The sequence below is a fragment of the Ceratotherium simum genome, chromosome 7 (assembly GCF_057802395.1).
Source record: "Ceratotherium simum simum isolate JZ-2026a chromosome 7, ASM5780239v1, whole genome shotgun sequence".
NCBI lineage: Eukaryota > Metazoa > Chordata > Mammalia > Perissodactyla > Rhinocerotidae > Ceratotherium > Ceratotherium simum.
The window spans coordinates 15192109-15216555 of NC_141906.1; the positions used below are offsets into that span (position 1 = coordinate 15192109).

The window sequence follows — 24447 nt, forward strand, 5'->3', positions numbered from 1 at the left end:
CCGATCTTCCTCACACACACAAAAAAAGAAGACGATGTAGTATATGTATATACAGTGGAATACTACTCAGCCATAAGAAAGATGAAATCTTGCCATTTGCAACAACATGGATAAAACTTGAGGGCATTATGCTAAGCAAAATGAATCAGACAGAGAAACACAAATACCATATGATTTCACTCACAGGTGGAAGATTAAAAAAAAACATGGACACAGAGAATAGATTGCTGGTTACCAGAGGGGAAGAAGAGAGGTGGCAGGGTGAAAGGGATAAAGGGTACATGTGTACGGTGATGGATGGCAATTAGACTTTGAGTGGTGAACACAATGGGGTCTTCACAGAAATTGAAATATAATGATGTACATCTGAAATTTATATAATGATATAAGCCAATGTTACTTCACTAAAAAAGAAAGAAATTAAAGCTGAAAAATTAAAAAGAATTTTTTGTTCATTTAAAAAAGCCAATAACGTATTCATCACATGATAATATGTATAACATATACCTTATGAAGTATAAATATATTTTCCAAAATAAAAGTAAATTAAGTGATAAAAAATATTTTTTCTTTATCTTTAATTTTCTACATTTTAAAAATGATATGCCTAGGTATAGTTTTTTTTGGCATTAATCCTGACTGGTTCTCTGAGCTTCCTGGATCTGTGGCTGAGCATCTGACATTAATTTGGGGAAATTCTGTCATTGTTGTTTCAAATATTTCCTCTGTTCTTTTCTCTCTTCTCCTTTTGCTATTTCCATTATTCCCATGCTACATCTTTTGTAGCCGTCCACAGTGCTCGGATATTCTACTCTGTTTTTTTCACTCTTTGTTCTCTTTGCTTTTCAGTTGTGAAGGATTCTGTTGAAAAATCCTCAAGTTCAGAGATTCTTTCCTCAGTCGTGTCCAGCCTACAGCTGAGGAAAGAATCTCTGAGTTTTTGATCTATAGCATTTCTTTCTGGTTCTTTCTTAAGATTTCCATCTCTCAGCTTACATTGCCCATCTATTCTTGCATTATCCATTTTATCCACTAGGCACTTAGCATATTAATCATGGTTGTTTTAAATTCTCAGTCTGATAATGCCAACACCCCTGCCATGCCCACTTCTAGAAGGTACACCTTGTAATTTCTTTATTGATAGCTGGGCATGCACCGGGTAAAAGTAACTGCTGTAAGTAAGCCTTTAGCAATGTAGTAGCGAGGTGTGGGGGCAGAGGAAGCATCCTATAGTCCTATAATTAGGGCTCAGTCTTTTCCTGAGTCTATGCCTCTGGACTGTGAACTTCACAAGTGTTTCACAGTTTTTTCTCCCCCCTTATGTGGGAGAGATGGCTAGAATGTGCTGGAGTTAAGTGTTTCCCTTCTCCCACTTGGAAGGCTAGAACTGAATGTAGTTGGGAATTTCCCTTCCCCTAGATTAGTTAGGTCTGATAATACCCCAGCAGGTTAGGCTCTGGTTAATTAGTTTCTCCTGAGGGCAGGCCTTGTTAAGAAAAACAGAATGTTCTAGTATATTTCAAAATGGTTCCTTTTCTCCTTCCCCTGCTAGAAGCAAGAGGGAATTTCCCCCCAATATTTACTGTGAGACCGTGGTGGAGCTCCTGGAGGTAAGACTCACAACTGCAAGGCCCCCTCTATGACTGGTGCCCCAGGAGTGCTTATCCTTCAGAGTTCTCCACACTAAGCCTCAGCAACTCGTCAGCTACAGTTCAGGTGTTCCCACCCCAGCACTGGCTCCAGGTGAGGTTGCCCTCATGAGGGTGTGCTCGGTAAGCCATCACGCCCTGTGTTCACCTGTCTTTCTCTCCAGTTGTGGGGACAGCAATTTGCCCATTAGGTCTTCACTTCTCTTAGGGATTTTGGAAAAGTTGGTGATTTTTTTAGTTTGTTCAGCTTTTTATTATGTTGTTGTCATGACTTCTAAACTCCTTACATGTGGAACCCAGTACAATCAATTTTCAGTTGAAATTCACAGTTAATTTCACAGCTCTGAATTTCCACCAGACTAAAGAGAATGGATTTGTGTTGTTGTTGTTTCTGCTACTGAAGTTGTTATTGTTGTGGTTTTGTTGTTATTTTTGAGTGTATATCATACACCAACTGTATAGAATTAAAGGCGTAAGCCTTTAGGTGCAACCTTTTTAATTGCATGGAAATTCACATAAGAATTTTCAACCAGATATGGGTTTCTGACACATCCTGATAAATCATTTTTTAAAAACCTTTAAATCAAAAAGCACAGCAATCTAATTGAAAGAACGGAAATAAACATTATAGTTAGAGTTTATCAGAGGGTCCTAATTTTTTTTCAAAACTAAATTGTTTCCAATGGACCCTGATTTACAGGTTCAAAAGTTATACAATAAGATTGTAAAATCAAAGACCAAATAGTCGAGTGACTATTTTAAAATCAGTATTTTTCTTAGTGACTTTTGCTAGATCATGCACTGTTTAGTCCTCAAGTTTGCAGAAGTTTCATGGATAGCTGGAAGCAATCAAATATATCAGCCCACATGAAGGTCTAAATGTTCTGGAGTCAATCTACAGATTCACTGCAATCCCTAACAAAATCCCAATGGCATTTTTCACAGAAATAGAACAAACAATTCTAAAATTTGTATGGAACCACAAAAGATTGCAAATAGCCAGAGCATTTTTGAGAAAGAAGGACAAAGCCAGAGGCATGATGCTCCCTGATTTCAAATTATACTACAAAGCTATAGTAATCAAAAAAGAAAGGTATCAGAATAAAAACGGACACAGAGATCAATGAAACAGAATAGAAAGCCTGGAAATAAACCCATGCATGTATGGTTAATTAATTTATGGCTAAGGAGCTAAGAATATACAATGAGGTACAGATAGTCTCTTCAATAAATATTGTTGGGAAAACTGGACAGCTACATGAGAAAGAATGAAACTGGACCACTATCTTACACCATACACAAAAATTAACTCAAAATGGGTTAAAGACTTGAATGTAAGACCTGAAACCATAAAACTCCTAGAAGAAAACATAGGTGGCAGTTTCCTTGACGTGGGTCTTGGTAATGATTTTTTGGATCTGACGCCAAAAGCAAAGGCAACAATAGCAAAAACAAACAAGTGAGACTACATCAAACTAAAAAGCTTCTGCACAGCAAAGGAAACCACCAACAAAATGTAAAAGCAACATATTGAATGGGAGAAAATATTTGCAAAACATATATCTGATAAGAGGTTAATATCCAAAATATGTAAAGAACTCATTCAACTCAATAGCAAAAAAAAAAAAAGAAAAATCTGATTTAAAAATGGGCAGAATATCTGAATAAACATTTTTCCAAAGAAGACACACAGATGGCCAACAAGTACATGAAAAGGTGCTCAATATCACTAATCATCAGGGAAATGCAAATCAAAACCACGAGATATAATCTCTCACGTGTTAGAATGACTATTATCAAAAAGACAAGAGATAATGTTGGCAAAGATGTGGAGAAAATGGAACCCTTGTACACTATTGGTGGGAATGTAAATTGGTGCAGCCACTATGGAAAACAGTATGCAGGTTCTTCAAAAAATTAAAAATAGAACTACCATATGATCCAGCAATTCCACGTCTGGGTATTTATCCTAAGAAAAGAAAAACACTAACTCAAAAAGATATATGCACCCCTATGTTCATTGCAGCATTATTTACAATAGCCAAGATATGGAAACAACCTAAGTGTCCATCAATAGATGAACGGATAAAGAAAATGTGATATATATATATATATATAATTATATATTTATATTATTATATATATATATAATTATATATTTATATTATTATATATATATAATGAAATATTACTTAGCCACAAAAAAGAATTAAATCTTGCCATTTGTGACAACACAGATGATCCTTGAGGGCATTATGATAAGTGAAATAAGTCAGACAGCTTGTACATGCAGAGAACATATTTGTGGTTGCCAGAGGTAAGGATGGGGAGTGGGCAAAATGGGTGAAGGGGGTCAAAATGTACAGACTTCCAGTTATGAAATATGTAAGGCATGAGGAGGTAATGTACAGCATGGTGACTATAGTTAATCATACTGTATTGCATATTTCAAACTTGCAAAAAGAGTAGATCTTAAAAGTTCTCATCACAAGAAAAAAATTTTGTAACTATGTATTGTGGTGGATCTTAAGTAGACCTCTTGTGATCATTCTGCAATATATACAAATATCAAAATCATTATGTTGTACATCTGAAACAAATATAATGTTATATATCAATGACACCTTAATTAAAAATTCTTTAATATATCACTAAAAAAAAAAAACTACCTTACGACAAAGTTACTGTAACCAAAACTATAGTACTTGCATAAAGACACACATATAGACCAGTGGTTTAGAATAGAGAGCCCAGAAATATACTCTTATATAATGTATTTAATACATTTAATATTATACAATATATTAATGTAAATGTAAAATTTTAAATGTCATGTAAAATGTATTTACTAATTTAATGTATATAATGTATCATTTTTGACAAGGGCATAAAGACCATTCAGTGGGGAAAGGACAGTCTTTTCAACAAATGGTGCTGGGAAAACTAAATGTCCACATGTAAAGAATTAAGTTGGACTTTTACCTAACGCCATATACAAAAACTAACTCACAATGGATCAAAAACCCAAATATAAGACCTAAAGCAACATAACTCTTGGAAGAAAACATAGGACAAAAGCTTTGTGACGTTGAATTTGGCAATCATTCTTTGACTATGACACAAAAGGCACAGGTAATAAAAAATGGACAAATGTGACTTCATGAAAATTTTTAAAATTTGTGCATCAATAGAAACTATCAACAGAGTAAAATGATAATCCATAGAATGGGAGAAAATATTTGTAAATCATATATCTGATAAGGGATTAATATTCAGAAATTACAGAGAACTTCTAAAATTCAACAATAAAAGACCAAATATTCTGATTCCATAATGGTCAAAAGACTTAATAGACATTTCTCCAAAGAAGATATCCAAATGGCCAGTAAGCACACGAAAAGATGCTCACCATCACTAATCATCAGGGAAATGCAAATAAAAAGTACAATGAAATACCACCTAACACCTATTAGGATGGCTACTATTAAAAAAAATACCAAATAATAAATGTTGGCAAGAATGTGGAGAAATTGGAAACTTTGTGCACATTTTGTTATGGCTTTGGCAAATGCTTTTATTTTGAAAATTAAAGACTTACAGAATGTCGTCTTCTTAAGAAGGTAGAGGAGTACGTATTGATTTCATTCAATTTATTGTATTGAGCTGATGTAGTTGGATAAGCTTTTGTTATAATAATAATAATAGTAATAGCCACCACTCTTAAGTATCTGCTCCAGGCCAAGCAATGTGTCTGGGCTTTAACATAAAATATCTTTACTGCTGCCAGGTCATTATTATTATCCCCATTTTACATGTTGAGAAACTGTGGCTCAGGGAGATTATTACCTGCTCGAGGACAATAAGTGAGTGATAGAGCTAAGACTCAAATCCAGCTGCATCAGACTCCAAAGCCATACTCTTCCCAACCCCCAGTGACTCCAGTTATAGAGGAAATCCCTTTATATGCACCTTATGGTTCCTGGACAGTGCCCATAAAGGAGTGGTTCCTGTAAGGAGCTTTCTGGTACCATGGGAAGGTTCCTATTTCTATCCTTTTTCTCTATGGAATCCTGTTCTCAGCCAGGGAGAGGAGAGCCATACTGGATCTTGTGAGTCCGACTCAAGGGAGGATTTTAATCATCTAAGAGAAACCCATCCAGAGTAGTTTCTTGACATCACCAGTTGAGTCTATCCAGCTCTCAGAGTGACCAGCCTGGCCCTGGTTTACCATGCTCAGCATTTTCCCTGGCAGCTGAAGGCACCTTAAAAATAGCCTCTGGGCCTTGGAAGGAACCTCTCCTGGTGCCTATAGCAAAGAAGGTGCTTGTGGGGTTGAGAAGAGCTGCCCCCAGGGCAAGTCAACTCCACTGCAGGAAAGTCAGCTAGGCCCTCTCACTCTCTAAGAATGAGAGGAAAACCCCTCGGACACATATCCCATTCCTTTATTCTGTCACAAATGCCTTTCTCATTCCTTGTCTACCCTAAAATCCACTGACATCGTCTTTTTGATTCTAGCTCTTAATGGCAGTGGGAAGGCTAGAGCTGACTGGAGTTGGGTATTTCCCTTCCCCTTGGTCAGTTAGGCCATGATAATACCCCAGCGCATTAGGCTCTGGTTAACTGGTTTCTCCTGAAGGTAGGGCCTTCTTAAGAACAGAGTGCTCCGGTCTATTTCACAATGATTCCTTTCCCCTCCCCCTCTCCAGGCAAAAGGAGATTTTTCCCTGTTATTTACTATGAGAACTAGGGGTAGCTCCTGGAGGCAAATCCCACAGGTTGTTTTTCTCCCATAGGTACTGTGAGAATCTGGTCAAGCTCCTGGAGGAAAACTCAAACAATTGTGGGGCCCCCCTGTGACTGGGCACCCCTGGAGTTTTTAACTCTCAGAGTTGTCTACATGAAACCCCCAGCAGTGAGTCAGTTACAGTTTAGGTTTTCCTACCTCAGTACTGGCTCCAGGCACTGGGTCCCACTGAGGTTTGCTCTTGTGAGTCTCTGCTCCAGTAAGCCATTCCTCCCTGTATTACCTGTCTGTCTCTCCAGTCTTGGGGGCAAAGGATTGCCCAGTGTTCACCTCTCTTAAGGATTCTAGAAGAGCTGTTGTTGTTTCCAGTCTCTTCAGCTTTCTATTTGTTGTTAGAACACGGTGGTGACTTCCAGCTCCTTACATGTGGAACCCAGTACAATCAATTTTCAGTTGAAATTCTCCTTAATTTGACAGCTCTGAATTTCCCCCAGGCTAAAGAGAAAGAATTCTGTTATTGTTGCCACTGCTGTTGCAGTTGTTCTTGTTGTGGTTTTGTTGCTGTTGTTGAGTCTATATCATACACAAATTGTAGAGAATTAAAGGAGTACGCCTTCAGGTGTAACTCTTTTAATTGCATGGAAACTCACGTAAGAATTTTCAACCAGATATGGATCTCAGGTACACCCTCATAAATCGTCTTTTTAAAAAACTTTAAATCAAAAAGCACAGGAATCTAATTTAAAGAACGTAAATAAACATTGCGGTTAGAGTTTATTAGAGCTGTTGACCTTAAACAAAGAGCCAGTTATTTCTCCAGCAAAAATGGCTTTATTTGTGATCAGCAAAGAATTGTAATTCAAGTCTGCAACCACGGCTAGCCACCTGCAAACCCTCCGGCAGCAAGGGAGGAGAAACTCTCTTACAGAGGGGAAGAGGAAGTTGGGAGATCTACTGAAGACAAAGAGTCCAGCTGGAGGAACCGGAAGTTCCATGTGTCGTGGCTTTTCATTGGCTGAGGTGTGACAGTCTCTCATTGGCTGAGCTTCTTGCCTATCGAGAAGAGGCCATCTACCTTCTTCCTCTTGGGCTCTGCTATAGAGGTAGGGCATGAGAACTCCACCTTCTGGCCTCCAACCTTTAATTTAATGAGATTTCTGTTTATTAATTTCACAGAGTATTATAAAACTTTTTTTTCCAACCTAGATTGCTTCCAACTGACCCTGATTTCCAGGTTTAAAAGTTATGAAATAAGATCTTAAATCAAGGGCTATTTTAAAATCAGTGTTTTCCTTTGCGACTTTCCTTAGATCCTGCTGTTTAGTGCTGAAGTTCAGGGAAGTTGCAGGCATAGCTGGTTGCGATCTAAGCCATCTGCACCAGCGAAGGTCTGGCCGCCCTTGAGCCCACTTGTAAATCAGGAGCAGGCTCCGAGGAGAGTGGTCTTGTATTTTGCTCTAGGAGACTCTAGATTTTAGGAAGAACCCTCGGGGTAACCCTTATTCGCCTGTCTCCTTCCTGGAAGCTTCTATCAGGAAACCGACTGTGCATGCAAAATAAAATGGAAGGAGTCTGACAAAACGTTTGTGATCACGATCTCGGAATCCAAACACAACGCTGCTCCACCTGACAAGGCCCAGATGTTCTGCAGGCTGGGATTAGAGCCCTGCAACAGCGATGAGACTGGGTGGTGAATTTGCCGGGATGAATTAGTTCCATTCATTCATCAAACATCGGCTGAGTTCCTACTAGTGTGCCAGACGCGGTGCTAAGTGCAAAGTAAAGGACTTTTTTTTTTTTTAATTTTGGCCCCCAGCTCAGCACCAGGCACTTCTTACAAGTTCAAACAGCGCTTGAGAGATGAGTTAGTACCAGTCTCTTCATAGCTGAAGACTGACATTTACAGTCAAGTATGAAACTGCTGGACGCTACCCTAGCACCTTCTAGAAGCGCGCAGACCTGGATTCCTTCCCCACACCACCAGCCAGGTTTGTAGCCACCAAAGACTTCAGAGTGACGAGTGAATGTTGGCGTTGAAGGCTGAAGGCGCACGTGGCCAACAGGGGTAGAGTTCTGAGCCCTCAAACCGCCATGGCCACGAAATCGGCTTCTAGAGTAGTCGTTTCTTAACCATTTTGCAGTCCCCATTCCACTGGTGAAAGCTATGCTTCTCGCCTCAGGAAAATGCAATCCAACGAACACACATGCTTACTAATGATTTCAGAAGGTTCATATATTAGAAAATTCGGGTCTTGGAAGTGGAAGTCATTCCCGCAAAAGTGTGTGTCACCTGAGTGCAGACTCACCTAAGACAGCCTCAAGAGGCAGAGCGCAACCTCCAGCCACACAGCATCCGCTACGCCGCCTTCGCCAATTCGGCCCTGCAACTGTGCGCGGAAAGCCTACGTCAGGGCTCAGGACCCACACGGCCGAGCCCCAAAACCCCAGACTGGGTCTCAACAACGGCTACCCGATTCTAGGCTCCAGGACGCACGGAGCCCAGGATCCGCCATCCTGAGCCCTGTCGCTTGCTCCGCAGGCTTCCCCTGCTCTGCGCCTGATGCGCACCTGCGTCCTACCCACCAGTCCCTCCACTCCTGGGTTCCCCCGCCGCCCTGCCTGTCTGCCTCGCGGAGAGCGAGTTTCAGACACCCACTTCCCCCGCCCCGAGCTTTTATTCTCTTGCGGCAGTGCCGACCCAGGAGGTAAGAAGGAGAAAAGTTGAATAAGGGCATCTTGGAAGTTAGGTGTCCCCGAGCACGGAGAACACCAAATAGATTGGGAAGAGACATGCCTAGGGGCACGTCTGTGTGTCCTAGGAAATGCTGAGGCTCCTGGGGACTGAGGACTGGGGTGTGGACCGGTGGCTCGGGTCACTCACGGCACCCCCGGGGCTAGTTTGTGCTTTGTCTGAGAGAACCACGTAGCTGGGGTCCTTGCCTCCCCCCCCCGCCACGTCCCACTCCGATGCCGCGCCCGTGCTTGCGGCGCTGGGCGGATCTGTACAGCCTGCCGCCGATCGCGAGTGCGCGCTCAGACCCAAAGATCTGGGAAGCAGTGGGAAGCTTCTTTCTCCGCACTTTATCCGCTGAGGGCGGCAAGTAGGACCTCGGACCTTCCAGGCAGGCTTGGAGCAGAAAGCTCTGGTAGAGGGGTCCTGAAACCCAGTTGTGCAGGGTGTGAGAGGGTCGAGGTTCTGCATAATTTGATGTTATGGAGCACGCTTATTCTTGACAGTGAGTGTAAGTATGATGCGACCAGGTCATCATCATGCCGGTGTGTGCGTGCGATCCCACAAGAGACTCGGAGGCACGCTTGGGGTGCGACTGAGAGTGAACCTGGGCAGATGCCCCTGAGTGCCAGTGTCGTTTTGTGAGTGCCTGTGCTTTGGGGAGTGGGCACATGTTTAGCACAGATATGAGTTTGTGTGTGTGGAAGAGTCTGACTGAACTGAGTGTGAGCGTTAGTCTCCGCAGGGACTCTTCGGCAGCGTCAAGCCTGCCCTGATCTCTAGTGGAGGACTCAAGTATGGGGGATGCAGCTGCAGGGCTGAAATCGCATTCAGACATCTTGGCAAACAGCAGCCGGAAGCTGGGGGAGCTGGGCGAATGGCTTGGACAGGCGGACATGTGAGAGGTCATGGATGCTGGGGTAGAAAATTGGAGGACTAGAGTTGGCTTGGAGACTGGGGAAGCGTCTGTGCCTTGCACCTCCCCACTAAGACCCAGCGGGTCATAGGATCCTCCTTAGCCACATGTCAGACCACCCAGCGGGAGTCCAGGCAGCCACACAAGGTGGGAGTTTGGAAAGTATGGAATGCGATCTTACAGAATCCCCTATGTGGGCCAGGAAGCTCCCTACCTGGCTGGGGGACAGGCACATGGCTGCTAATCACAATGTTCCTTCAAGACGGAAATAGGGTCCCCATTTCAAAGATGGGTACACTGAGGTGCAGAGAAGTTACTTGCCCATCGTCCTACCGCCTGGAATTGGTGCAGCTGAAATTGAGTTCAGGTCTGACAAAGTTCTTGCTCTCACCTCCATCTCTTGCTTCCCAGGAGCCCTGCTCCTCTGTGGGTGATTCCATAGGCATGAATCAGACACCCCGCCTGGGTCCAGAATCAACCCCGCTGCACATTACCCCTCTAACTCTCACATGGGTGGGGGTCTAGGGTCAGTCTGGAGGAGCCAGGAGTCCCTACAGTCCTGGACCCCACCCTACAAGATGGCACAGCTGGGGATGGAGTGGGGCTCCTATTGGAAAGCAGCAGAACTGAACTGGTAAAATTTACCATGAAGGCAAACTGTCCTCAAATTCCTGCTCACTTTAAGAGTGTTTCTCCTTGGTCACCACCAAGGAGGTCAATGACCTCAATGCAAATACAAGTGGGATGGTCCTGCTGGATGCTCCAGGTTCTGGGCACAAGTGGTGACACAATCCGTCGGGGCACAGGATCCTTCCCTTCATTGGCTGCCCAGACCTCCTGGACCACCCTGGACCCAGAGCTGTGGGAATAAGAGCAGCCGCTCGTGCTGGGAGGCATCAGAGCCACTGCCCAGCCCAAGTGCCACTGACACTTCACAGTGCTGTCCCCTGACGCCAACCCTGCCGCCGCTGCCACTGTCTCCTCTCCAGGCTACCTGCTACCTGCTGCCAGGTGAGCCCTGAGATTCCTGCTTAGCTGTGTGATTCTATTTGTCTCTCCCTCTCTCGCCATTAGTCTTTCTCTTGACTGATCTCCTTGCCTGTCTCAGAGTCTCTATCCACCTTTGTCTGGGTCTCTTCATCACACAATCTCTGTCAGTCCACGATTCATTCCAGGCTCCTGCCCCGGGTAAGACTGGACAGTCTCGGTTGGAGAACTCCCTGCTCCACTCTTCCCGCACCGAGGCGGGCTCCAGTCTCACCGTCTCTTGCTGCACACATGCTTAGGCCAGTCTCCGGATGTTTGATCTCCTCAACACTGTGCACACAGAACAGGACGCAGGAGTAGCTTTCTGCAAACCCTGTGCTCACAGATTACATCTGGTCCCTAGTGTTCCCCAGGAAGTCAGTTAGCAACCTGGGCCAGCGCAAGTGGGTGACAACTAGGCACAACCACTGAGGGACAGGCAGCCATTAAACACAAGCCCCACTTGTGGGTTCTGGGAGATTTTTTTTCCCAGTTTGAGTGCTCGGTCTTAATTTAACACTCTGTCAGCTTGGTTCTTACAGGGGACTCTATGCCAAAGTGCAGAGTGGCTGAGCAGTAGAATTTGGTTCTTCAGTTTCTCAGAGATTCCAACCTCAGAGATATGCCCTCTCTAGGTACCTTCCCCCACACACCCCCAGTGTGAGCAAAGGCCTCACACGAGGAGGACAACTGGGTTGCCTCATGGGACAAGCTGTTGTGACAGAGTGCTTTGAGACTGTCCTCAACAGAGACCTGGCCACCAGGTGTATGTGAGAGTGGGTATGGTGGGGTGTGGGGAGGTGGCACTTACCCTCCCCATGCAATTTCACTCTAGGATCACTACTCTAGCTTTGTTGACCAATGCATGCTAGATGCTCACCAGACCCACCAGCAGTCACTGACAAGGAAACAACAGTGAAGGGAAATGAAGTGACCAGGCTGAAGCCAGGGGGTCACAGGCAGAGGCAGGACCGGAGCCCAGGTCTGTGGGCTCAGAGAACTTCCAACTGCCGCAGGTGGTGATGTCATTCTGCCCGCGCAGAGAGGCATCATGGGCTTCTGGAAGTTCTCCTCCTTCCTGCCTCTCAGCATCTTGGTCTTATACCAGGCAGGCATCCTCCAGGCAGCACCACTCAGTTAAGACAGCCCTGCCAGGAGCGCAGTCCCCTCCCACTGTCCCTGAGATCACACAATTCTGTGCTCTGAATGTTTAACAACCAGCTCTAGGGGGAAATGTATATATGTAAATGTAATGTTTGTAAATGTAAATATAAGTTTATTATAAACTTTTTGTGATTTAAAGATGTGTAACACAATTTACAAATAGAAATAAGATATACAATACTCTTTATTGTAAAATTTATGTAGCTCATTGAGCCTCACAGAATGTTTTCATTGCTTTTTACCAAACATTTCCATCTGTAGCAAACCTATTTTTCTAATTCAACCATAATTTGAGAAATAAATTTCATCCTAATCTGCTAACTACTTTGCCAATAAATTTATTGTTATTAAATCTGGTATGTGATCCGTTAATCTAAAGTCATCCTCATACAATTTATATTTATTAAACTTGAACTTTTTTCAGATTCAAACTAATTGTAAGTTTTACCATGTAATTTTTAATAATGGCTGTATTTAAAACTAAGCTCATAAAATTCCTGAAAATCTAACCATCAGCTTTCACAAGCCTATAGGATCCAGTTCCAGCAAAGCTCTTCTTCCAGGTCACTCCAGTGCCTGGCTCCTGGTGAAGCAGCGTTTTTGGAAGGACACTGGGCTCATGCCCTGTCCACTGGGAGTTGGGGAGGGCACATTCTCAAGAGAAGTTGCAAAAACCAGGAAGCCTGGCTGCTTCTCCTGGGGATGGGGCAGGCAGGAGCTGTGAGCCTGTATTGGGTGTGTTTCTGCTCCCCAGGTCTGCCTTGGAGAGCCGCCCAGACCCCGCTATACTCCCTGAGGAGGAATCAGGACTCTTACTGGCTGCGCTGGTGAAGGACTATGTGCAGATGAAGGCCAGGGAGCTGGAGCTGGAGCAGGAGACAGAGGGCCCCAGGTGAGGCTCCCCGCCCCGCCCAGCACAGGGCATGCCCTCCCTCCTGTCATGCCCAAGAAGGTATATCCCAAGACGTAGGAGAGAACACAGCTGGACGGGAGGCCAGCAGGCTGTCCGTTCACCCCAGCTTGGGGCCCAGCTGTTCTCAGGCTCCACTGAAGACAGAGGTCAGGTGGAGAGACTATGGTTAGACCACATGTAAAAATATCCATTTCTGAAAGCAGTTGGGGAAGGTGTGGAATCCCTCACTCTGGGAACTGCTTTGGCATTACTCAGGACACCTCCCAGCACTGGAGGAGTGAGGACTGGTAAGTGTGAAGCCAGCAGATGGACCCCACATATCTCAGGAGATTCTGGAAATTAGGCTCCTCCTAGTTAAGCTGCATATGATATTCTTTCTCACCTGCAAGGCGTCTTCATTGCACATTTTCAAGGTGAAGCCAAAGGCCTTGCAGAGGGTGGCATCGGGTAGAGCAGTGTCTGAGGTAGGTCTGGGGTCTTGAGATGTGTAGGATCTGTGGAGATGTGCCTGTTGTCAGGGGCCAGACACCCTTCCCAGCACCACCTCCCTGTGCACCCTGAGTTTGGAAACTCTCCAGCCCCGGGCCTGGCCCCAGCATTGCCCGGGTAGAGGCACGTGTTGCACCTGCATCCACCCTGAGACCCTCTCTGCAGAGCACGAAGGACTGAGCAGTTTGTGGAATTCCAGAAAAGGCCCCAGCTTCTCCACCACAGCCCTTCCCCACACCACTCTGGCTCAGCGAACCTCTGAGTTCTCCTAACAGACGATGTGTGAGCTGCCCTCCTGCCTGCCCCTCCTGCCCCTACTCAAATTGACCCCTCCCTGGTCTAACCTTCTGTGTGACAGCCATGGGGCAGACCCAGTGCATGGTACCATCTGGCATGTCTTTTCCCTGCAGCCTGGACAACCCCAGAGCTAAGCAGTGTGGTAATCTGAGTACCTGTGTGCTGGGCACATACACACAGGACCTCAACAAGTTTCACATGTTCCCCTAAACTACAATTGGGGTCAGAGTGTGAATCAAGAAAAGGGTCATCTCTAAATGCTTGGAGAGAGACGATGGCCCTCACATTGGCATGCCCCAGGATGCGTACTAAGCTGTCCCTCTCTTTTCTAATTTCCTTTCTTGCTTCCTTCCTATAACTTGATGCATATGGTCCTCTCTGCTTGTTCTTTGGGCTGGTATCAGTGGGTTTCTTTGTGGCAGTGGATGTCTGGAACCTCAGATAGAAGGAGAGAGAGCAGGACCTAGAGTCCAGAAGAGAATCACCCAGGAAGAGATCAGGGGGCCCGGGGGCAGCCCTATGAGTCCCTGAAGATTTCATAGCAGAGCTTCTCAGTCCTGCTTCTCAATGTGCTTGTCATTGGGGAACAAAAGTATATTTCTACAAAGACTGAGCAGTCGTGGTTATTGCTGTGGCCCAGGTCCCAGGCTTCATGGATTCAGGGACCTGTCTTAGAAGTAGCCTTAGCCCAGCTAAGGCTAAGTACCCTTAGCTGGACTCAGGGCATGGTGGGTGGTCCCTGTGACCAACCTCAAGTAGCAAGAACAGGAGTCCTGAGGAGGCTATAAGCACCTCCATGACTTGATGCTGCCAACTCTGTTTCTCTTCCAGGTAAGACAGGCAATTTTCCTTTTCCTAAGGAGTGCTTGGCACCCATGAATGGAATGTAGCTTTTAGACAGTCCTTAAGAATGGGGTTGGGTGTGGCATCATAATTCTTTCCAGTCTCATAAGCCTTGGTTGATTTTTAATTTATTTATACAGGAAAGATTGGCTCTTACAGCTCTGTGTCCCATGGACAGTCACCCAGAGTCACCTTTAGGTTTTATCACACCTCTAGGTATGTCTATGGGGAGTGATCATGGCATTTTCCCTCCCAGCCTATGATTTTCTCCTCTGATAACTGTGTGTAGGAGAAACACGTAAGGTTCATTGGTGCCTCTCGGAGCAGTAATTGTACCACAAAGGTCCCATGGAGCAGGCTCCTGCCCTCAGCCTCTCACTGACAGGCCTTCTTTTTTCCTCCATCCTGCAAATCACATCCCTGCTCCGAAGGGATCCTGCAACACTGTCACCTGCGTGATCCATCGGCTGGAAAGCTTGCTGAGCAGATCTGGGGTGTGTTGAAGAGCGACTTCATGCCCACTGACGTGGGCCCTGAATCCTATGGCCGACGCCGCAGGGACCTTCAGGCCTGAGCAGTGAAATGACTCCAGAAGAAGGTGACCGCCCTTGTACTGTCGGATGGGAGGATGTCATGGTATTGCAGTGCTGTCCACACTCTAACCCTTTCTGGGCCCATATGGGTAAAAAATCCACAGGAGAAGGTGCCCACTCCACTGTATGGAGAAAGAATGGAGAGTCCAAATAGCTGAAACGACTAGAATTTGGGTTCAATTCTTTGTTTTTCTAGTGTTTCCCTGTGACACTGAGATCATCTGCCAGGAAATATATATCCTGTTTATTTAAAATACTGTTCCCTGCAGTTATAATTGTGATTATTCTAGCATTTGAGTTTGAAAGGCAGTGACACTATCCTTTTGGAATATACACTACAGTGTCATGTTCATCTGGTTTCAGAGCATACACTTGGGTTCAAGTACTGTGTTTGTCCTCTACTAGCTATATGGCCATGGGCCAGACACTCTCTCTGAACCTCAGTTTCCCCATCTGTAAATTGAAGACAACAATAGTATTTATCTGCTAGCATTAATATAAGGAGCAAATGAGATGATACATAACAAGAGCCTCATGATTAATAAGTAACTAAATTGTAGCTATTATTTTTTTTCTCCTAGATCACCATGAAGCTGAACTCTACTTCCTTTAATCTGTAGTGAGAGCAACTTGTAGGACAGGGAGCGTGGAAGACACACCTATATGCATGCTTCTAGATACTGAAATCACTCTTTTTTGTTTGAAATAAACTAAAGCTAAATACAGAATAAACTCATTGCAGTTACCTAGTGTGCATCTTTTTATATTGGACTTGTCTTCAGTGTGATAGCATGTCTCATTGGCTTATCTGGTAGCAAATCTGGGCTCCATCAACCAGCGTGTTGATTATATAATATAAAATTATACATATGAATTATATTTGCATGAGTTTTACCAAAGATATATCATAAAACCTATGTAACCATCACCACAATAAAGGTACAGAATATTTCCATCATCCCAGAATGTTCCTCACGCTGCTTTGAAGTCAATCTTCCCCAAACCCCTGCCCCACACAGTTACTTATGTGATTTCTATCATTGTGGATCATTTTTCCATTAGATGGTATGCACTCTTTTACCTAGCTTCTTTCACTCAGCATAATGTTTGGGAGATTTACTTATATTGTTGCATATATCTGTATATAATTATTTGGGGGATTCACTAGGTATTAATTCTCAAGAATTGGGGAGAAAGAGTTAAGTAGTATTTCACTGTATACCAAAATTTGTAGGATGGGCACAGTTTTGGTTATTATGTATGAAATTCTTATGAACATTCATGTACAAGTATTTCTGTGAACAGTTGAAGCCATTTCTCTTGGATAAATAGCTAGAAATTGTGTGGTGAATATATGTATAACTAAATTGACTATGCCAATTTACAAATGGCTCTGCCATTTTACACTAGCAGAAGTGTATTGTGTTGGGCCAGCCCTGTGGCTTAGCAGTTAAGTGCGCGCAGTCCGCTACTGGCAGCCCAGGTCCAGATCCCCAACGCGCACCGACGCACCACTTCTCCGGCCATGCTGAGGCCCCGTCCCACATACAGCAACTAGAAGGATGTGCAACTATGACATACAACTATCTACTGGGGCTTTGGGGAAAAAAAAAAAAGGAGGAGGATTGGCAATAGATGTTAGCTCTGAGCCAGTCTTCCTCAGCAAAAAGAGGAGGATTAGCATGGATGTTAGCTCAGGGCTGATCTTCCTCACACCCAAAAAAAAAAGTGTATTGTGATAATTCACAATTGCTTGCTCCACACAGTCTAGCCAATGCTTAGTATTTTTAGTCTTTTAATTTTTGGCCATTTTTATGGATCTATAACAATATCTTGTTGTGGGTTTTAATTTTTATTTCCCTACTGACTAGTGATGCTTGAGTATCTTCTCATATGCTTACTGCCCACTTGTTTATCTTCTTTTGTGAAGTTCCTGTTCAACTATTTTGCTCAATTTTAATTGGGCACATTATCTTCTTATTCAGTGTAGGAGATCTTAACATAGTCTAGATACGAGTTCTGCTTCGTCTTTGGGCACTGTTTCACTCACTCACTCACATTTCTCTCCTTCTTGAATCACTTTTGTGGGAACCAGATGCCTTGAAATGAGGCACTCAAGCTGGCTATGGAGGGGTCCCTGTGTCAAGGAACAGAGGTCTCTGGCCAATAGCCTGTGAGAAATGAAGCCTCGTCAGTAACCAAATGAGTGAGTTTACAACTGGAATCTCCAGCCCCAGTTGAGCCTGGGATGACTGCAGACCTAGCTGAGAGCTGTGCTGCAACCTCAAGAGACACCCTGAGCCAGAACCACCCAGCTGAGCCTCTCCCAGATAGCCTACCCTCAGAGTCTATGCGAGATAATAAATATTTGTTCTTCTGAGCTGCTAAGTTTTTAGGTAATTAGCTACACAGCAATAGATAACTAATATCCATCCAAACCATGATAACTCTGGTTCAATCTGAAAATCTGGAAAGTACATTGAAGGATGTTGGCTAGATGTACAGACGTGAGTTCAAGCTGGAAGCCACAGTTCCCAGGAAGGATGCATTGTCAGATCTCCTCCCCCTGGTTCCCAAGCCCAGATCAGATTAGGTGCAATGGCAGAAGCTGCTTCCCTTCCAAACAAAATTAAGTCCTTCTATTCTTCCTCATTATTGAGTGCTTTTTACCAAAGCCCTCTTCCTCTCTATGAGTTGTCAATGTTCTCCATCTTATAGCTACTCTTTAACATCATGCTTTCTTCTTCTAAGATTCACAGAGTGGGAAGAAACACTTAAGGTCATTTAGACCAACCCACATACTTGAATCTCCTCTACAACACCCCCCAGGTGGTCTTCTAGCTTATTTTTGAAATTTTGATGTCACTATCTCCTGAGGTAGTTCATTCTATCTTTGGATCACTCTGACTCTTAGAAAATTCTTCCAGTAGTGAGCAGAATTCACTTTCTCTGCTCTCTTGCTTCACTTGGTTCTCAAGAGATTCACTCTTGGGCAGACTTTCCAGGAAGAATTGCTTTGACTGAGACCACACCTCTGAAGCAAGGACTGGGTATTAATTGTTGGGGATTTACAGCAAATCATATTCTCTTTACTATGAAGTCTGTGGCTGAATGTGGTTTTCTATGAGCCATCTCATTAGCTCGTTCCATACTAGACAATTATCTATTCATTCTCAAGAGTGTGTCTGGGGTAAGGGAGAAGGCTCTTCAATTATTTGGATCTCAGTTATTTCTGCACGTGGTGAAACTTTTCTGGATATTCCTGTAGCAGCAGCTGCACGTAAGCAATGAGTAGAGTGAACAAATGTCTTGCCCTTGTGGCTGGTAGGGCCCTGAGCCAAGCACTGTAAACCTGGACCTCATCTTTCCCACTCAGGCTTGCCAGGACAATGATAAGATTAATTGTTTCCATAAAGAGGGGTACTCTAGAGACTTCCTGGAGAGATTGGCTCATCTGTAGATGTAGGAAGATTGTATGAGAAGTTTCTTGCCTACTTAAATGTAGCCAACGATGGCCAGGTCTTGTACAAAACCCTAAATATAGTCCACAAAGCTATTTATAATGTGGCACCTGACTTTTGTTCCAGCCACAATTCTCACCATGCTCTCCCTCCCACTCTGAGTTCCAGTTACACTGGCATTCTTTCAGTTTGTCAGAATCTGCATGTTCTTCCTACCACAGGGCCTTTCCACATGCTGTTTCCTTGTTCCAGAGTCCCCGCTTCTTCTCTATTCTCGAGTAACTGTTTCTCATCTTTTAGATCTCAGCTAAGCATTGCTTCCTCAGGAAAGCCTTCCTAGATGAACACCCCTGAGTTTAGGCTATAATTCTTTCTTATTTGATCTCAAATCATGGATGTACCTTTCCTTCAGCTCACTGTTTCAGTTTTAGTTTATACATTTATTAGTTTGAATATTTGATTAACGTCTACTCGCCCTTAGACTGAAAGTTCCATTCATACAAGGACTGCGTCCATTTTGCTCTCTGTTGTAACACTTAACCTAGTGTTAGGTATAGTAAGTGTTTGTGGTATGTAGGAAAGAAGCAATTAGAAACCACTGTGATAAATGCTAGCCGTGGAGTAGGCACAGGGGGGCTATAGTCTAACTTAATCCAGATTAAAAAGCTTCCCTGGGAATGTGGTATCATATCATTTCTCTAAAAATCAACAGGACTCTGCCAGATGAACAAAGCAACTATGGAAGTAAGAAATAACAAGACCCTGAATGAACTCATCAGTCACTGGATACAGGTCAACTCAATTATTTCTCCTCTGCAATCAGAACTATCTGTCCTTCTATCTAGATACAGGAAATCATTGAAAGTCCCATGAAATGGGCCAGCCCAGTGGCGTAGTGGTTAAGTTTGTGCACTCCACTTTGGTGGCCCAGGATTCGCAGTTTCGGATCCTGAGTGCAGACCTAAACACCACTCGTCAAGCCAGGCTGTGGCAGGTGTCCCATATAAAGTAGAGGAAGATGGGCACGGATGTTAGCCCAGGGCCAATCTTCCTCAGCAAAAAAAAAGAGGAGGATTGGCATTGGATGTTAGCTCAGGGCTAATCCTCCTCACTAAAAAAAAAAAAAAAAAAAAAAAAAGTCCCATGAAGGATGGCAGGAGATTTAAAACTGGAACAGAAATGATGTTGTAAGTTGGCAGTTGGATGATACACAGCTCCTATGAGATAGCCAGATACCATCCTAGAGCCTCACTAAGGAAGACCAACTTTGCTAGAGAGCTGCATCCTTGATCACTGATGACTAGATTTCTGGAGGTGGCAGAACATCCAGGGGCCAGAACTGAGGATTTCAAAAGGAGAAGTGGTGATGCCAGGTCAGACAGGATCACTAAGGTTATTCATCCTTCAGTCTCTTGAAGGTTGGGCTCAGGCATGACCCAGAATGCAAAGGCAACTCCACAGAACCCTAGAAAAAACAGAAAGTAGTGCCCACATACAGCAGACCTGGAGAGCTGTCAAGGAATACTGGGCCTGTCTGTAAGTGGTACAGAGCTCAGCTGATTCCCAAGAGTAATCAAATAATTCACTCATGCAAATTCATATGTTAAAGCCCTAACCCCTAATGTGATAGTATTTGTGGATGGTGGCTTTGGGCAATAATTAGATTTAGATGAGCTCATGAAGCTAGGATCCTCACAATGGGATTAGTGCCCTTGTGAGGAGAGTCACCAGAGAACTTGCTCTTTCACTCTCTCTCTACCCGCCATGCGAGTACACAATGAGAAGGGGCCGCCATCTGCAGGATGAGAGACCTCACAAGAATCTGATTATTTTGGTACCCTGATCTCAGATTTCCATCCTATAGAATTGTAAGAAAATAAATGTCTGTTGTTTAAACCACCCAGTCTATGGTATTGTGTCATGGCAGGCCCCAACTAATACAGTGGCGATATAGTGGTGAACAGGAGACACATGGTCCCTACACTCATTGGTGGATGAATAGGGAAGATTGATATCAAAGTTTCCCCCACTTTTCAAATCCCACAGTCATTGCCTCAGTTCTAGCTGTGTTATGTATATATTGCTGTGTAACAAACTACCACACGCTTTGGTTTAAGATACCACACATTTATTTATTACCTTACAATTTCCATGGGTCAGAAGTCCATGTTTTGCTTAACTGAGTCCTTTACTCAGGGTCTCACAAGGCTCAATTCAAGGCACGGCCCTGGGCTGCAGTCTCATCTGAGGCTCAGTGTCTTCTTCCAAGCTCATGTGGTTGTTAGCAAAACTTTATTTCCTGGAATCCATAGAACTCATGGCGGTTTGCTGTTTCAAAGCCAGGAGGAGAACATCTCTCTTCAGAAAAGATGCAGTTTCTCTTTTAAGCACCATCACGTAATTAAGTCAAAACCATCCAGGATAATCTTACTTGTGATTAACGCAAAATCAATGAATTTAGGGTTTTAATTATGTATGTAAAATCCCTTTACTTTTGCCTTCTAAGTTAACCTAATCACAGGAGTGACATCCATCATATTCACAGGTCCTGCCCCTAGTCAAGTGGAAGGGATTATGCAGTGAGGTAACTAGGGAGTTGGAATCTTAGGGGCTATATTAGAATTCTGTCTAGCAGAGTCTACCTTCTCATTCCCAATGATTCATGCCCTGCCCAGAGGCAAAACCTATTCACTTTCTTCCAAGGTTCCCAAGAGTCTCATTCTATCGGCTCAATATTCAAAATTTCATCAAGGTCAATTCCAAGTGTAGTTGAATCTCCTGAGTGTAATCCACTAAGTACAACTCCTAGGGCGGTTACTCTTCTTCTGTGAACCTGTGAAACTAAAGAAACAGCCCGTAACAAATTCAACATACAATGATGAGATAGACATAGGATAACAGCTATAGACATTCTGGCTCAAAGGAGGCAGGAAACAGAAGGTAAAAAAAAGAGTAATTCGTCCATGGTAATTCTAAAATCCATTGGACAAATGTCTCTTGATTAGGTTTCAAGGCCTGAGAACAATCTTCCCTGGCTCTCAGCTCTGTCCTCAGAGTCATCCTGCCTTTTTCATAAAAGATAACATATGTCTGCAGCTGTGTGGTTTTATCAGCCTACTTCCAAGCAGTACAATGTTAAGGACCCAATATCTCCTTTAATTTTGTAATTTCCCTGTCCCTTGTAGTCTAAGCTGGGAGTGTTTCTGCTAAAACAATCTTTTTTCAAGAACCTTGTGAGTCATCCATGGATTTCACAGAGATTTGCTCCATTAGACAAAAGTCACAACCACAAATCTTTTCAGGTAATCCCTTCTCTATCCTTGGCTCCTGCTAAAATAACTGAGGGATGTTGCTCTCAAGTCTCCTAGAGACCTCTGACTTGATTGAAAAGATCTACGAGGCCCACCCTGAATCTCTTGAAAGAACTTTAATGTGTCTGAAAACTCTGATCTTATGATCTTTTAGCAAAATGTATAGTAATGACCTTGGCCTTTTCTGTAGAGCATGATTTCCCAACAGTGAATCTCCTAATATGAGCATCTTTTGCCATCTGGAGAGGCTGATTTTTCAAAATCATTAGGTCCTGTTTCCATTTTGTTCTTCCCTCAAGTCATCACTCTCCTTTCCCATGTTTTATAAATGACAAGAAGAAATCAGGTGGCCCTTTCAACACTTTTCTTGGAAATCTCCTTAGCCATACAATCTAAGTCATCACTTACAATTTCTCCTTTCACATAACTAGAGGAGACAATTTTGCTGGTTTTTATCATTACGTAATGGAGATTTCCCTTCCCCAGTTCCCAACAACATGTTCCCCACTTCGTTCTTAGTCCTCACCAGCAGTGGCCTGAGAGTGCAGATTTCTGCTAAAGTTTGTTCAAGGCAATTAGAACTTTCTCATGAATGCTTTTCAAAACTCTTTCAGACACCACCCATTCTCTGGTTCCACAACTGCTCTTACATTCTTAGATGTTTGGTTACAGCATGGTCCCACCGCCAGGTGCTAAAATCTGTGTTTGTTATCTATCGCTGCATGACAAATCAGCACAAATTTAGCAATCTGAAAGAACATACATCCCCACAACCATTGTCTTACTTCCAACCCTTATTTATTTCATTCATAGATTACTGCAATAACTTCCTCCTGGCTCCTGCTGTGGTCTGGCTTTCTCCCATTCAGTCTACCCTCTTCGCTTGAAAGAGATAGATATGATCTTGTCGCTCCTCTACTCAAAGAACTTCTTGAATTCCTATTGTCTATAGTCTCGGACATAGTATAAAATATTTTTCACAATATGGTCTCAGACTATATTTTCAACTTTTCTTCATCTACTGTTCCAATACAACTATACTCATCATTCTCCAATATACTATTCATAGCCCTATGTCTTTATTTTTGTTATCCCCTCTGCCTGGACTGCCCATCCACCTGTTCTCTCTTCCTATCTGCTCAGCAAAGTCTTCTCTGTCCTTGCTTGCTCAGTGCATATGTCACTCCCTCTGTGATGCTCTCAGTGACACCCTCCCCCCTCACTCAGCTAGACAGAATTATCCCTTCCTTTGTGTTCTACAACCTCACGTCTCAAAACTGTGATCCATGCACCAGCAGCATTGGCATCCCCAGGTGACTCATGTGCACATTATGCTAAAATATAGATTCTATTTCAGTAGGTCTGGGCTGGGGTCAGAGATTCTTCAATTCTTACAAACTCCCTGATGCCAATGCTGCTGGACTGAAGACCACACTTTAAGCAGCAAGTTTTACAGCATGTTGCTTATAGCTCTGAATACATGGTAGTATAGTTGGTTAACATTTCTGTCTCTTCTCTTATATTCTAAGTATCTTAAAGACAGGGATTCTTTATCTAGTTTTTCTTTGTAGTCTCCAGAGTCCCTTACACAGCACTCAGCACATGGAGGATGCTAATAACTTAACACTTGTATTTTACATAAAAAAGTGATGCACAGATCCCTTATAGAAGCTGTTAGAGTTAAGCGTACCCATTTAGGACAGCACAGTAAGGAGAACTTAGGGAATTGTGCAGAGCTTGGAAGGAGAGGAGGTCAGGGATCAAAAAGGGTCAAGGACAGGAAAAAGAGTCTAAGGCCAAACCCTACGTTTTTGTTGTTAGTGCCATCAAGTCAATTCCAATGCCTAGTAACCCTGTGGACAGCAGAGCAGAGCCCTGCCGGGTCTTTCTGCACCATCCTCTCACCTTCTGGCACCATATCAGACACTCCACTGCTCCACTGCTATTCATAGGGTTTCCACGGCCAATTTCTCAAAAGTGGGTGATCAGGTCCTTCTTCCTAGTCTGTCTTAGTCTGGACGGTCCACTGAAATCTGTCCACCATGGGTGACCCTGATAGTATTTGAAATACTGGTGGCATAGCTTATTTTTTTATGGTATTGACATATTTTGTATTTTTTTGAGGTCGTATTGGCTTACAGCATTGTGTAAATTTCAGGTGTACATTATTATACTTCAGTTTCTGTATAGACTGCATTACGTTCACCACCAATAGTCTATAGTTTTTTTTTTTCACCACACATATGTGCCCCTTTACCCCTTTTGCCCCCACCCCCACCCCCTTTCCCTCTGGTAACCACTAATCTGTTC

General features: G+C 43.6%; 1 protein-coding gene across 1 annotated transcript; it reads left to right on the forward strand.

Annotated features, from left to right (window-relative positions):
- Positions 1-12117: 12117 nt before the first annotated feature.
- Positions 12118-15346, forward strand: LOC101403968 (calcitonin gene-related peptide 1). Its single transcript, XM_014783226.2, is given in 4 exon segments — positions 12118-12200; positions 12982-13122; positions 15188-15261; positions 15264-15346. Coding segments are annotated over 4 exon segments (381 nt in total).
- The last annotated feature ends 9101 nt before the right edge of the window (positions 15347-24447 follow it).